Source organism: Vigna angularis, chromosome 9 (genome assembly GCF_016808095.1).
Source record: "Vigna angularis cultivar LongXiaoDou No.4 chromosome 9, ASM1680809v1, whole genome shotgun sequence".
In the NCBI taxonomy this organism is placed as follows: Eukaryota; Viridiplantae; Streptophyta; class Magnoliopsida; order Fabales; family Fabaceae; genus Vigna; species Vigna angularis.
The window spans coordinates 3903561-3920111 of NC_068978.1; the positions used below are offsets into that span (position 1 = coordinate 3903561).

The 16551-nt window shown below is 28.2% G+C and overlaps 2 protein-coding genes across 3 annotated transcripts; one reads left to right on the plus strand and one right to left on the minus strand.

The window, feature by feature from the left end:
• Positions 1-883: 883 nt before the first annotated feature.
• LOC108346943 (probable complex I intermediate-associated protein 30) lies at positions 884-5621 on the minus strand. 2 transcript variants are annotated; one of them, XM_052868876.1, is made up of 6 exons: positions 5463-5621; positions 5263-5376; positions 5005-5150; positions 4612-4692; positions 4393-4491; positions 884-1050 (listed from the first exon to the last, which is right to left on the minus strand). In XM_052868876.1, the coding sequence occupies exons 1-6, from the start codon at positions 5512-5514 to the stop codon at positions 1048-1050; spliced, it is 495 nt and encodes a 164-aa protein (XP_052724836.1). In that variant the 5' UTR covers positions 5515-5621; the 3' UTR covers positions 884-1047. The 2 variants fall into 2 exon arrangements, with proteins under 2 accessions (XP_052724836.1, XP_017441507.1); XM_017586018.2 differs by lacking the exon at positions 884-1050 and adding an exon at positions 2620-3091.
• Positions 5622-7026: 1405 nt separating this feature from the next.
• On the plus strand, positions 7027-9698 carry LOC108347322 (cytochrome P450 704B1). Its single transcript, XM_017586488.2, has 6 exons — positions 7027-7408; positions 7613-7828; positions 7915-8211; positions 8283-8660; positions 9127-9327; positions 9415-9698. The coding sequence occupies exons 1-6, from the start codon at positions 7133-7135 to the stop codon at positions 9592-9594; spliced, it is 1548 nt and encodes a 515-aa protein (XP_017441977.1). The 5' UTR covers positions 7027-7132; the 3' UTR covers positions 9595-9698.
• The last annotated feature ends 6853 nt before the right edge of the window (positions 9699-16551 follow it).

Genomic DNA, 16551 nt, shown 5'->3' on the forward strand with positions numbered 1-16551 from the left:
TTCCTATGAACTTCCTAAAAGTACCATTTTGTTCATCTTCATTTTAGTCCCAACTTTTAGAACTAGAGTGATAATAACATGTTTAGAAACAAAATGGAAAAAGAAGTGAATTTCATTTATTTCAATAACATATTTATAAATTTTGAAAACCTAATTTAGTTTTTCTTAACTTTAAACACTAATATTAGAATAAAAATACCATTTTTTATAGACTAAACTGTTCATTCATGTTGAAAAATTTAAATATGAATTTAATTTTCATTAAGTAAAGATAAAAAATGTTCAATAAAATATAAAGAAGAAGATCCATCAATTTAATATATATATATATATATATATATATATATATATATATATATATATATATATATATATATATATATATATATATATATATATATATATATATATATATATATATATATATTCTAAAATAGGACATAGGAAAACCATATCCTTTCTTTGGTTGTGTTGTTGGAATGCAACCACAACTTCAAAAAAATTCCTATCTCATCATCTTAATCACCAAAAAGTTTGTGGGGGCACTCTATTTTGTTCTATACTTTTTAAAAACTATTTTATTTCAGCTGGGTAAACTTGACCAAATACTCAACAAACAAGGCTCATGGCATTGACTTCTTATGGCAATTTGCAACTTGTTTTCACAACTTGCACATTGAGAGACATCAATTTCCAGTTCAATGCAGCCAAAATGCATCCCTTTTTGTTTAGTTACTTATGTGGCCCCATAGATTCTAATCACACTCCAATTTTAGTAACAATAATGCAAAAAAAGGAAAAAAGAGAACAAGACAGAATATAGCAAGTTGTTGCAGCAAGAATAGTAATTAACTGTTAAGTGGCTTTACTGTGACACAGAAGGACATTTTATTATTATAAGAATCAATTCACCAAGTCCCTTTCAATTGCAAAGTCCAAAGCTAAACACAACTTGCTCCTAGTTTTGCTCTTATGTACAAAGAGAGAAGGGTTGATCCTAAGTTGCAGATATTGTTGCATCACTGAATAACTTTATTTGAAAATTCATCACTGCATTAAGAAAAGTGTCATATAGTAAGTTTATCTATAAAATCACACATTAATTTGAAATTGTTTATTACTTTATTAATATACATTAAGGTTTATTACATACAAAACACCAAACATTTCTTATTATTGTTTTAACTTTTACAAATAAATATTTATAATTTAAGGATTAAATTAGTAAAACTTATATTTTGTATAAAATTAGTTAGTGGCACATCAGTATTGACTATTCTTTCTTTTTTCACAGGTATCCTTCTTCATGCCAAGATCAAACACTAAACTTCAGCACTTCTCTCTTCAAAGATTCAAGATTAGTTCTTCCTTCATGCATTGGGCCAAATTTTTATTGAGATGAAATCTATGCATGTGTTATTGGTATTATGATAGAACTATATTTGAATACATGACTGCATGCAAAGCATCTAAACCCCCTACAACTAGCCAATTCAAGTGGATCGTCTATGTGTATTCTTGTTCTAGTTACAATTCAACCAAAAACGATTTACATAGGCACTGCCCTGTCATAGAAAACTAATACCAGAAAGTACTTACATGAAAGATATTCATTCTAATCCATTCATATACATAATTAAGTGAATAAGTTAAGTGAGGTATACTAAAAATATTTATATCCAAAGAGTACATTTAACATAATAAGATCAAACAGTATCAACCTTGTAATTTCTAAGTTTATCTTATTAGGATCTTCAGTCATTATGACTGATAGCACTGATGAGATAAGATATTTTCTGCTGAAAAAAAGCAGCAGAAAAGTCATAAAAGATATCTATATCCCACTGGTTTATCAACTGTTCAACTTAAAGTTTAGTCAAGATAACGAGGAGTGGGTAGTGGCATATACTTCAAGAGGAATATAGAAGTCTTCTGGCCCAATTATAGATTCCATAATAAATCAAAATAAAACTATGATATTTTCTTTATCTTGACATTAGTCCAAAAAGATCTATTATCTTTACTAACGACTGATCTCTGTTGAAATACCAAGTTGACCACTTAACATATTCTTTCATCTGCGGAATTAAAAAAAATGAGATTTCGTTTGAAAAAAATAAATAATCCAGTTCCATTCATGTTATTGATAAATAAATCAATTAAGTTTGATTCGAAGCAATATGTCACGAATACATCCCTCTCTTCTAAACATTCTCAATTATCTATTTTTAGCTTAAATTTATTACAAAACACAAAATTAAAATTGAGACTTGGCCAATTTGTTTTAAAGTTATGCATAACTTAAAATAGTGAAATGATTTTGAATTAATAAACAGCTGAAATTTGCTTTTCGATTGAAAAGCGGGATAATTGATTTTCAACAACCTAGGATATAGATTGCCAGCATTTCACATTTAGTAACCCTTTCTTAGCAGAAGGCATCATTTAGTTGGGAAAACTATAGTAATCTACTAATATTCTATAGCATGAGAAGATTATAATTGCAGGAATCAGCTTTAATTTGTGTATGGGTACAAGACTAACTGATAATGATATTTGCCCCCTATGACTAGGTTAGTAGCATTGCACATTTTTATCAAATTCATTCACCACATTTAATTGATGACCGACAATCCAATTATGTCAGCAGTATTGTCAAGGTGACAATAAGTCTTGATTCTTCTGCTGTGAACATGATGAAAACAATGAATTTTGTTCTTCGAAAGGGCTTACATTATTGGACCTACTATAGCACTCAATAATACAGTCTTTGTATCGGTACTTTAATAACTACCAAATATATTTTTCCATTAGGAGCCATCAAATGATACATTGTTATTACAAAAAAGGGCACTCTAGAAGAAGAGGAAAATTCTTGATTTTTATGTGTAAACTATTCACTTCATTCTGTCCTCAAGGCTTTGATCCAATCAAGTTCAACTCTGAAATCACCTGGTCCAGATCTAGCACCTGGGACACCACCCTCAGCATTGACAGACAAAGACATGCCCAAAATACGCGATGGATTCATTTCCAAATCTGCATCTATAACATTCCCTCTCCAAGTAGGTAAATACCGAGCTAGAGGAATCTGGCAATCAATGAATGTAACATGCATGTGATACCCATCACTTGTGTTGATTTAGAAAATCAACCAGGTACAAACAACACAAAGAAACTCTTATGTCAATAGGCAATGCCCACTAAGTAGATTACACGATGTCATTGCACTTGGATAAAGAGCATGAGTGATCCGTGTTTAGTATATTGACAAATTATGTGGGATGCAGAGGATCTACACAACCCTCCTTTATCGGGGCATGAGACTGATTATGAAGCCATAGACAGAGCTTAACCATGTACAAAACCTAGCAAAATTCTATTATATGTTGACATATTGTCCACCCAACTTCAAAAATAAGATCGGTGCACAACAAGACCTATTTTGCTCACTAACAAATAACAATGTTGATATTTGATACTTATATGAATAGCAACCATGACAGTTGATGACATGAGTTGTTCCAAAAATGAGCAGCACAGAAATTATAATGTTAAGCATAAGATCTATAGAAACAATCAACATTTCTTATGCAAAAAAGTTCCTTCCTGAAAACTACAAATATGGTACCACTAGAAAATTGTATAGAAAATTTTGAAAATCACACGACATGAATAAAAAATCCATACTTTATTTAATTATTGTGATATTAACATCTTTATTGGTATTGAGTTAAAAAAGAATAGAAAAGAAAAAATAACTTGTGTTAGTTAAAAGTTGAAATCCTGTGAACTCTCCAACATTTACACGAATCTGATGCAGTTATGACACAAACAACTATTGTTTTGAAGTGTTTACACTTCCTTGGCAGCCTCCAGTAATATATAAGAAGCTTTCCAACTTATAAATTCCATGATCCAGTGTTAAGGCTCTAGAGATTTATAATCAAAGCAAAATAATTAGTGTACTGTTATGCTTTGATTCCAGGAATTGTATTCCTAATTACACCTAGACCTTTTATAAACATTGTAGTAGTAAGGCTTCTAAGGAAGTAGATGGAACGCTACAAAGGTAATGTGCTGATGTGCAAAATCTTTCGTTGCATCTGATTTGAGTAGTTCAAGTCCTTATTTTCCCAAAGAGAAACCTATAATTTTCAAGTCCTTATTTTCCCAAAGAGAAACCTATAATTTTCGCCACTTAATTTGGCACAACTAGTAAAATAATGTATAGAAGGAAAAATGGTCATAACTTGTAAGCAACAGAATACACATCACTCAAAGATAAGTTATCTGAGCAGACGTCCTACAAAAGCGAAGGCTTTAACAACACAGTGAAAACCTGGTCAATCATAAGTATGTTGTAAGCAGTGAGAAGCAAATAGAACTTACCTTTGTAATGTACCAGTTGCCTTCAGGCACATAAACAAAAGCTTGCCATGAGTTATCTTCCATCTGTCCAGGTGAATTGACCCAATTCTCCGTGTAGATCTGCACAAAAATCACCAAAGGTAGAATACTCATAACATCACCCGAGAAATGAAATTTTTAAGCCCCTCAACCTCTAGATTTCCTTGCATAATATAAATGGCAACGAAAAAGTGCACTCACAGTAGATATATAACATCTTCCATCTCCTTTAAGTTTCATCGCAATGGTATCATATGAATCCAAATCAATAAAACCATCAAACTGCAGACACAAAGACTTGTGTAAGAATAACATTTAATATAGAATTTCTCTTCCACACACTGTCAGCGTAAAGATTCTTCCACAATCAACTGATCAGAAATACTCTTTGGATACGATTTTTAAAATAGTATAAAACTGAACAATCTTATTACACTTCAAAGATGACAATCTCGACGATATAATGGTTGCCAAAAACCCTTTACAAGTTACTTTGCAAGTGCATTCTAATTAATTTTTTTGGTACAGAAAAAAAAATCAGCACCAATAATCACATTAACAGAATCCAATATGGTTGTTTTTGAAGAAATTAACCTTTTTAGAGCGCATTCCACAGAAGCCACCCCGAGTAATTTTCCATTTAGAGCCCTCAGAGACATCCAGAGAGAGGTTCCCGGAGAAGATTCCAGAAGTTACTCCATTCTCCGACTCAGTTATCTGCAGAGACGCAGAGGACAAACCTGGGTAACAAAAACATTTAAAACCCCAAAAACTGAAACGATGAAAGAATAAAAAAAAAATGCAAACTTCACAATAATCAATTGAGTAGTGGCACGAAACGAGGCACCCCACCTCCAAATTCGGAATCAGAATACAAATGCCACTTGCTTAACTCTTTCTTGGAATTGAAGCTGAAGATGGGTCTCTCCGGTGGTGGCATCAAATCATCAAGATTACCGGATAAAGCTTTTGTTCCAATGCAGAAAAAGAGTTAGAGAGAGAAAATATTTTGAATGAAAGAGAACAAATTAAAGATTGAGAAGAAAAAGAACCTCTCTTGGTAGCATCAACCGAAGCTTGTATCAGTCTTCGCAATCTCGACATCTCTCCCTCTGTTTGTCACTACGGCCACCACCAACAGTCGCGACAGCTCCAACCACCAGGCTTATCAGTAAATGGGCCTTCTTTTTTGGGCTTCTTCATCTTTAGGCCCAACTTTACAGCCTAAAATATTGTGTCTGTAAGTGTAGTTTTAGGACAGATTATAATTTTGTTCCATTTGTCTCTATCTTTTTCTTAAGATTTTAGTTCAGACATAGTAAAAAATAAGTAATTTCAGTTTCGTTCTAGTTAGGTATTTTTATTTTATATTTGATTAACTAAATAATTTCTTGATGGTACCCAAAATGAAAAAAAGTTAGATATATAGTTTAAATGGATGAAAAAAATAAAATAAACATGATTATTTGAAATTGATTTTAATTAAATTTAAGTTCATGTTAAATTTGATTATTTTTAATTGACTTTATATAAAAAATTTGAATATTAAGTATTCAAGATTTTTGTATTTTACAATTAAATCTTTATCATTTAATTTTTTTTCATTAACATGTGACGAGATTGTTATTATGTTTTATTATTTTGCTTACCTAAGAAATGTAAAATTTTGTGTTTGATATAAAACGATATCCTAATTTCTTTATTTTCTAAAATGAAGAATTATAAATTAAGTTCTTTACTTTACTTTTATTTTTTTCTTAAGGTATTTTCATCAACCAAAGAAAGTGTAAAAGTTAATATTAGCATAAATTGTCAAATATTTATTTAACATTTATGTAATGATTTTTAATTGAATGAAGGCGTGAAATAAATTTATATTGACAATAGATAACTTATGCTAATTTAATTAACAAGAAATTATGTTAATTTAATTAATAAGAAATTAAGTAGCTGAAATGTTAAAATTATCAGTCAAGTGGCTAAAATTTCAAAAGCACAACTCACTTTAATTTATGATTGTTTCAATCGACACCTCCTATCATTTCATTTTGTATCTTCAAAACTTTTTAAAATTTCAAAACTGTCATTTATAATTCAAAAAATTCCAAATTTCATAGTTTCATCATATTTTAAGATTCGGTAAATGATTTTTTCTTTATTAAAATTTAAAATCTAATAAAAAGAAATTTCAAAATTATTCAACAAAGAAAAATTAATTTCTAAGGTTATTTTCGAAAATTAGAGATGCAGACGGAAATGATTGAAACAGCCTTAATTTATATAAGTAATTTTTTTATTAAAATAGTATCAATATTAAATGATTAAATTATATAAGAGAAGAATTAAAGAAGATCACCTCCATATCGGTTGTTCTGTTCTGTTTAGGTCAATGGCACGAAAGAAATGAATATTTTCTTTATCTTTACAGTTCTAAAACCACAAGCACTAAAAGAATGTGACAGAGATGCTAACACATAACTAAAAACAAATAAATAAACCAGTTAGTACCTACATTTTAACTACCTCTGTTCCCTCTTAATTGTTGTAAAGAGAAACATCAACCAATCACTCAAAGCATGCACCTTTTGTGCTTGTCAAAAACAAAAAAACATGCATCTTTTGTGACATGTTATATTATCGTATGCAGTTATTTTTCATGTCTTAAAAATAAGGTTTTGAGAGGAACCTGGCATTAGTTGCTACCTTTAGGGACCTATGAAACATGGGAGGGTTAGTAGTACTGATATGCATGGTTGTTTCATGGATGTTCATACATAGATGGAGTCAAAGAAACAAGAAAGGTCCAAAAACTTGGCCCTTTTTTGGAGCTGCTATTGAACAATTGATGAACTATGACAGAATGCATGATTGGCTAGTCAATTATTTGTCCAAATCAAAAACTGTTGTGGTTCCTATGCCTTTCACAACTTATACTTACATTGCTGACCCTAATAATGTAGAACATGTACTCAAGACCAACTTCAATAATTATCCTAAGGTAATCTACATCAAATGTTTCAGTCATACTACTTTTACTAAATAGTGCATGCATGCATATATGGTAAATCTCTTAACTCTTACAATAATTGTCTTAAAAACCATATTAAGAATGTTCTTTTATTGTTCAACTGTGTAAAAGGATTTTACTCTTTATCTGCATAATGAAAGTTTTTGATGGAAAAGTTTGTGGTTTTGATTGCAGGGTAGAGTGTACCATTCATATATGAAAGTGCTTCTTGGAGATGGAATATTTAATGTTGATGGTGAGACTTGGAAGAAGCAAAGGAAAACTGCAAGCTTAGAGTTTGCATCCAGAAATTTAAGGGAATTTAGCACAAAAGTTTTCAGGGAATATGCCTTGAAACTTTCTGCTATTCTCATTCAAGCATCTATTCTTAACCAAGAAATAGACATGCAGGTTCTGCTACCATTCTCCATGTTCTTAATTTTGTTTTCAAAGTAGGAGATTTTGCAGTTGATGATGGTTGAAATGTTAATTACCAGGAACTGTTGATGAGAATGACTTTGGACTCCATATGTAAGGTTGGATTTGGAGTGGAAATTGGAACACTGTCTTCCAATTTACCAAAGAACAGTTTTGCTGATGCATTTGACACTGCAAATATCATAGTAACACTTCGTTTCATTGATCCACTTTGGAAGATTAAGAAAATGCTAAGTATAGGCTCTGAAGCAAAACTTGAGAAGAGTATCAAAGTTGTTGATGATTTCACCTACTCAGTAATTCGGAAAAGGAAGGCAGAGATAGAAGATGTCAGAAAAAGCGGGCAACAAAATCAGGTAGCTTTATATCCTAACCACATAGTAAACATCAAACATACATTGATTCATGACCTATGTTAAAAAAACAGATGAAGCATGATATATTGTCAAGATTCATAGAACTAGGAGAAAGCAATGCAACGGACAAGAGTTTGAGAGATATTGTGTTGAACTTTGTCATTGCTGGTCGAGACACAACTGCAACAACCCTGTCATGGGCCATATACATGGTAATGACACATGCTCATGTTGCTGACAAACTTTACCTTGAGCTGAAACTTTTTGAGGAGAATCATGCAAAAGAAGAGAACATTTCCTTGCCTCAATTTGACAAAGAGGACTCAGAATCATTCAATCAAAGAGTAGAACAATTTTCAAGGCTTTTGAATAAAGATTCACTAGAGAGATTGCACTATCTGCATGCTGTGATAACAGAGACCTTAAGATTGTATCCAGCAGTTCCTCAGGTGTGCATTTTCCTACATTGATTTAGTTCTAGTTATGAAAATTCCATAAAATGTGAGGCAACTTTTGAATTATTGCCCAGAAAACAAGTTGGTTTTAAGCATGTTAGTTGGTTTAAGATAATACCTCACACTTAAAATGTGTTTTTTCTCAATTTTCTGAAGCCAACCCAAAAAGTGATTGACACCCTTTTCGATCTAAAATATTAAGATAATAAGTTTATGAATTTTCTTTCTTTATACAATACTCAACTTTTTTCATTTTTATCCAAATTGAGACTTATTCATTTCTATCTAAAGTTGAATTCCTGACAATCTATTAACAAGACACATTTTCTTCTTGGTTTTATCATAAGCAAAGCACTTTCATGTACTTTTAAAGAGAGGTTCACTTCACTAAGGTTGTTGCTTTAATGTACTACTTTTTGTTTTATGAACAAGTTTTGTGAACATGAGTGTTGAATTGTAGGATCCTAAGGGCATATTAGAGGATGATGTATTGCCAGATGGAACCAAAGTAAAGGCAGGGGGAATGGTAACATATGTTCCATACTCTATGGGAAGGATGGAGTATAATTGGGGTTCTGATGCAGCTTCGTTTGTCCCTGAGAGATGGTTCAAAGATGGTGTTCTAAAAAATGAGTCTCCATTCAAATTCACTGCTTTTCAGGTACTTTGATCTCCTCAGAACTCTGTAATACGATGTGATTACAATCCAAAGTTGGTGTTTCATTATTTTCCTTTGCACCTATTATAGGCAGGTCCTAGGATATGCCTTGGCAAGGACTCTGCATATCTGCAGATGAGGATGGTGCTAGCTATTTTGTGCAGATTTTACAAGTTCAAGTTGGTGCCAGGTCATACAGTGCAATATAGGATGATGACAATATTATCAATGGCTCATGGTTTGAAAGTTACCATACACAAACGATGTTAGACATGTTTTCAGCGCTAATTAATATGTGATTAATCTTATCATCACATATTTTTAGCCTTTGAATAAATAAATGAATTGATAATAATATTATCATTAATATATAAAAGAATAAAATACTTTGTAAATGTAAATGATATTCTGTGTACAACACACAATTATGAGTAACCTACGTGTTCTATATATTTTAAGGAAAATAATAATAATAATAATAATTATATAAAAAATAATAATGAATGATAAGACATTCAGTTTTAATATTTGGAGAAATCTTTTAATTTTATTTTTAAATAGTAATGTGAGAATTATTTTTATCAAGTGTTCAATTTAATCTTAATTTTTGTAATTTATGTTCAGTTCAATCATTTTTTTATAACGTTGTCTAAACCGTGTTGATTCACACATCAATTCGTGATTTTTTTTTATTTTTAAAAAAATATATAATTTTTTTTAATTTTTTTAATTAAAAAAACTATTCACGTGACAATATTAGTATCACGTGTCAAGTCAATATCGATACCACTGGTCAAGTCAGTATCAGTTCCATGTGTAAGTGTCATTTTTGTTAATCTTTATTAATTTAGTTCTAATTTTTATTAACTTTGTTCAATTCAATTCCAATTTTGTCTCTCTTTAAATTGAGATTAAATTTAATTTTTATTAAATATATCTTCTATTATTTTTAAAACCAACTCTAACTATATTATTTGAATAAAATAATTAAATTTATGTTTTATTTTTTTTACATGTGAAAAATAGGGTTAGAATTGATTTAAAAATAATAAACAAATCCTCTTCTAAAAAACAATAAAAAAAATTTATTCTAATTTTAAAAATAAATAAGAATTTACCTTCTAATTTTATAAATAAATTAGAATTTTTATTCTAATTTAAAAATAATAGAAGAAATTTTTTTCTAATTTTAAAAATAATAAAGAGTTTTCCTTCAAATTTTAAATATAATGAAGAATAAATCTTTTAGTTTTAAAATAATGAAAAAAAAACATTAATTTTTAAAATAATGAAGAATTTTTCATCTAATTTTAAAAATTATAAAGATATTCTTTTCTAAAATTGAAGATTGAGACTAATAAAATAAAATAAACAAAATTTGAAACTAACTTGAATAAAAAGTAAAAATTGAAATTCGATTAAATACAAAACACACTAACATTGACACATAACCCATACATTATAATTTTTTTAAAATTAAAAAGAAATATATTAATATATATATATATATATATATATATTACAAAAAATATTTTCTATATTAATATATAAAATTAATAATAAATTACTTCTTCACGTCGATAATATATTAAATGTGTGTTATATATAATTTTTTAAATTAAGTATTGGAAGGAAATGCGCATGTACATGTACTTCTATTCCATACTTGTCTTAATATCTTTCCTCATTATATTTATTTTTATTTGATATTATTAAAATACTTAAATTTATATTTAAAACATATATTTAATATTTTTAATTTTTTTACTATTATTTGATATCTATCTAACTTTTATTTGATACTTATCTAATTTTTTTTAATATTTGAAATTGAAATATATATATATATATATATATATATATATATATATATATATATATATTTAATACTAAATGCTTAAACTTTTTTTGTTGTAGTTTTTTTAGTAATTTATTTTAGTCAATATTTGAATCATGAACAAATAGAAAAGCATCTTTTTCTATGTGTGTACATATTAAATATAAGAATAAAATTTTACTCTAAGATAGGATGAAATATTTAAATCTTCACTCATCTATATCGTTATTACTCTATTTATCTATATATAATGGAAATCTTTTAAAGATATGCATATTTGCTTTTCAATTTTACATTTTATATAATTTTTTAAAATTAAAATAATTAGTTTATCAATTTTATCTGACTATTTTTTAAATTTAATCATTTCTTATTTTGATTGATTTTTAATTATAAAACTACTTAGAAAGTAAATAAAAAAATTATAATAAAGTTATATAATTTATTTAATTTAGTTTTACAACAACAAGAAGAAGAACAACAAAAAATACAAGAACAACACCAACAACAAGAACAAGAACAACAAGAACAAGAACAAGAACAAGAACAACGACAACAACAAGAACAAGAACAAGAACAACAAGAACAACAAGAACAAGAACAACAATAAAAACAAGAACAAGAACAACAACAAGAACAACAAGAACAAGAACAACAACAACAAGAACAAGAACAAGAACAACAAGAACAAGAACAACAAGAACAAGAACAACAAGAATAAAAACAACAACAAGAACAAGAACAACAACAGCAAGAACAAGAACAAAAACAAAAACAAAAACAACAACAACAAGAACAACAACAAGAACAACAACAAGAAGAACAAGAAGAAGAACAACAACAAGAACAACAACAATAAGAACAAGAACAACAACAAGAATAACAACAACAACAACAATTTTATTATTTTTTTCTATCATAACAAAAAATATGCATAATCGTGTACATATTTTTGCTAGTATCTAATAGTTATCTATCACATGTAATTGAAAATATTAAATTTATAATAACTACTTGTTAATCCCATATAATGTTGGGGTGAAAAATTTAAATATCCAACCCAACTTAATTTCTTTTTCTGTTGTGGTCCTCATTATTATACAAACTCACTCCATAAAAAAAATGTGATAATGAAGCTGAAAATAAGATCATTGGATTGGAAGTGCATACTACTTTTTTCATATGCCTCTTTCAATTTGATGTACACTATGACAAAAAACTTATCCAATTAAAAGGCTCGTCATCTTTTACATAAAGAATAAAAAAAAATGAAATTATTAATAAAAATGTAGATAATAAGAAGAAAGATAATGATACTTTGACAACATTTTTTTAACAACATTTTAACATTATCTACGTGTCATTCTGTACTGATCTAAAATTACTCTATAATCAATAATAATAAACATAAACACCAACATGAATAAATCACATAATGACACGTAGATGGTGATAAAATATTGTAAAAAAATATTGTCCAAGTATATTATCTAAGAAAGTGATAGTTGCTATTTTGGAGCATGATGATTGGTTTCTGGACCTTTAAACAGCTTGCATATTCCACTTAAATTAATGGTACTCAACATGTTCTTGTAAGCATTTCGTCATGCTTCATGCTTGATGATTCTTCTCTACAAACAAAAGATTACGTGATTGAACACATGATGTGCATAAACAAACCATTTTAAACCATGCAATGCCCATTGTTTTTGCTGCATAACCAAGCCATGCATATATATGGCATATCAATTTGTGACAATGATGGTGTGCAAGTTTGATGCACATGCCCTACACATATCAATTCATTCACCACTACAAACTTCAAATATTAAACTAAATCTCACCAAAATTTGTATCACTCAACCTATGTCCTTCTGTGGGCCTTAACTCTCATTCAACCCACCACACAATATAATTTATAAATACTTTTTTTAACCTAATTAACTGATATTTCAACTATTACATTCAATATTAAACCTTATTATTCAATACTTATAATAATATTAACTTACTTTTTAGTACATAAAAATTATAATATATAAAGTTAGTTTCATAAAATTGTGATATACTTTACACTTCCTGTGCGGCTGAATGAAATATTTGTTCGTGGTTGAATTTTTCTGAAAAAAAATTACAATTTTAAATATATCTAGGTTTAGAAATATCAATACTGCTTGAATAAATATAAACTTTTATATATGTGAAAACAGTGGGCGATTGATGAGATGTAAAAAAAATAAAATAAAAAGGAAATTAAAACTCTGTTGTAGCCTTATCTGTCAATTAATACGTAAAAAAAAAATAAAATAAGAAGGAAATTGAAACTCTGTTACAGCCTTATCTGTCAATGAATACGACAGGCTAGTACGACAGCATTTACAGTTGTTAACAGAATTCTGCAGCACACAAGTGAAGAACAATAGATGTTCAGAATTATACATACACCTAAAGTAAAATAAACTATAATATTAAATTCAACCAACTCCAGCTAGAATTTCAGAGAATATTTTTCAGTAAATTAGTTAAGTTAGCATCAAATGTACACCATTTCTAATTAATTTGTACATATTAATAAATTGAAAAACAAAACATGAAAATAACTTTCATCTTTTAAATTTCTCTTTCTTTTGGGATAAGCCTCTGCATATTTAAATATATATATATATATATATATATATATATATATATATATATATATATATATGACTATGTTTCTTCATATAAAAATTGGATTGTATTTTAAGGGTATACAACATTGAGAAACTAAATCATATTTTAATGATAAATTTGGAAAATAAAATTTTATTTTAATTCTGATATATGAAATAAAATTAGGTATGCATATAGAAAAACATAAATATTTTTCAAAAGAAAATCTTATTTTATTAGTATTAAGAGACTGATTTGATATTGTTACACACTGGAGTCATGTTTAATATTTTAGAAAAATACTGAAAAAAGAGTACTTGTTATTGATTAATTTTAACTATGATTATATTTCATTCCAGCATCAATTCCTATCCAACTAGGAAGACTAGATCCTGTAATTTCGGTAGAGATCATAGTTAGTGTCGCTTCTAACACACTTTTTGTTTGTAACAACATCAAAAGCACTTATGTTTGCGTGTTACTGTAATAGTTAGTTTTTCTTGTTCATTACTGATCCCCATGTTCTTATAGTATTGGATTTTGATTATGTGTAATTGAATTCAAGACAAGTCCTCAATGTCCAAGACTTTTTCAACCCTTTCAATCTTATTCTTAATGTATGGTCAAATACACTCGATGACAAAAAAAAAAAAAGAGTCAAACATCACTTATTTTTTGGTTGATCCAATTAGATGTTCAGATCTTGAGGACATCCATTAATGTTTGAGCTAATTAAGAAATAGTCAATTTTGGTATAATGAAAACGTGAGTGTAGCTAAAGCACCTAGGTACATATTCATTTATATATTCCACTTTTCTTTCTGTTTTTTTGCCATCCACAAATCTCATTTTACTTTCCCACTTTTTTTTTAAGTTTGGAAATTGGTCATAGCTTGGTGAAAAGTGGTTGAAATATTTTATCAAAATTTACACTATGTTTCAAATTTCTTTATTTATAACATATGAATTATTTGAGAAATATTTGTGAATATATAAGTTATTTGAGAAATGTTAATGAATATTTGAGAAAATATTCATAACTAATTGAGTTGTTTGAGAAATATTTGTGAGTATATTAATTATTTGAGAAATATTCGTGAGTATGTGAATTATTTGAGAAATATTCGTGAATATGTGAGTTGCTTAAGAAATATTCATGAATATGTGAGTTATTTGATAAATATTCGCGTTAATTATTTGAGAAATATTTATGAATATGTGAGTTATTTGGGACATATTCGTGAATATGTGAGTTATTTGGATATATTCGTAAAATATATCAAACATAAATTTAATTTATATAAGAAATTAATATTATTTTTGTTTCAAAATTTCAAAGTAATATATTTATAATTTTTTTTACATATAATATTTAATTTTTTCAATTCTATTTAACCTTCATACTTAAATTTTTAAATGAAAAACAAACTGACAAACAATGAAAAAATTGACATAATGTAAATCAATGAGGTATACTTGCATGACAGCATCCAATAATAACCAATGGTTGCACTGAGTTGATTAGAAACGGGATTAATACAACTAGAAATATGGTTTAAGATACTAATTAATGCATTATAGCTTCATAAGTATAGGAGTGAAGAAACAGAAACCTAAGTTTCTGTGATCACCAATGTCGGCCACTGTCATTAAAAATTCCTAAATTCCTAAACACCATTACAAGTATGATAAGCAATTATTAATCACAGTTACTCAACTATAATAACAACAGCACGAAGCATGGATGAGTAAAAAGTAAATGGCCTAATTATCCTCTCTTTACCCCCAAGCAACCAGCACTGAGCTATAACTCTTGCTTATTGGTGCCAAAAACCTACCAATAATATTGTCCCTATCATATTGCCGCATTCTCTCACCAATCTTGGACATGAGATTCAAAATTGTAACATGTCACCACCAAAACCTCTGTCACATAAGTTAGGCCTGTCAATTTAGGTTAGGTTCACTCATTTTCATACACTCAATACAATTTAGGTTAATATATTTTTAATAGTAAAATGACAATATAGACTGTCATTTATACTATAAAATAACAAAGTATAATCCATGATGTTAGAAATAAAATAGAGTGTAAACTTAGTATGTTTTAAGCCCTTGTCTATTTATTAACTGGTGTCGGATCCTATGGCTTTAAACATGAATCCAACTTGATATGTTAGATAGTGATCTTTGGGTTGCAATTATAAAGACAGTGTAACTTTAGTTGACTTCTGTATGTGGGTGCACAGATATGTATTGCATGACTCAGATCTGATTTAATTACAAATAGAGATCAGACATTGCCTCTCTGGTATAATAAATTATCTAGTTTATTAAACAATAAATATACATAGGGAATTCAATCTAAATACCAATCATCAAATGTTTTTGCTAAAAAAAATAATACTAATAATTTAACACATAAATATAAAAAATTCATCTTACTTTCAATTTAAAACTTTAAGACAATAAATTTATAAGTTTTATTTATTATATGTTGTCTAAAACTAACAACAAATACCTTTATTTTTTATCATTGTTTATCACAACCAGATAAGCTTGTCTGACTTATCGTCATAAACACTTTAAAAAAAAAACTTGTTTAAATTGATCATTAAGATAATTTTTACATCACTTAAAAACTTTTTTTGAAAAAAAATTCCTTAAAAAATATATAAAACCAATAAAATATTAGTCTAATCCAATAAACACATAGGGTCGTCCCAATACAAGTTATCAAA

What these genes read in the sequence shown, in the direction of transcription:
- LOC108346943 (XM_017586018.2), bottom strand. Translation starts at nt 5,514, where the DNA reads ATGTCGAGATTGCGAAGACTGATACAAGCTTCGGTTGATGCTACCAAG. An exon ending in GTGGAATGCGCTCTAAAAAG is followed by an intron (nt 4,693 to 5,004) that starts GTTAATTTCTTC and finishes TTGTGTCTGCAG; the next exon opens with TTTGATGGTTTTATTGATTT. An exon ending in GCAACTGGTACATTACAAAG is followed by an intron (nt 3,092 to 4,392) that starts GTAAGTTCTATT and finishes ATTGATTGCCAG; the next exon opens with ATTCCTCTAGCTCGGTATTT.
- LOC108347322 (XM_017586488.2), top strand. Translation starts at nt 7,133, where the DNA reads ATGGGAGGGTTAGTAGTACTGATATGCATGGTTGTTTCATGGATGTTC. An exon ending in TGTATCCAGCAGTTCCTCAG is followed by an intron (nt 8,661 to 9,126) that starts GTGTGCATTTTC and finishes GTTGAATTGTAG; the next exon opens with GATCCTAAGGGCATATTAGA. An exon ending in TCAAATTCACTGCTTTTCAG is followed by an intron (nt 9,328 to 9,414) that starts GTACTTTGATCT and finishes CACCTATTATAG; the next exon opens with GCAGGTCCTAGGATATGCCT.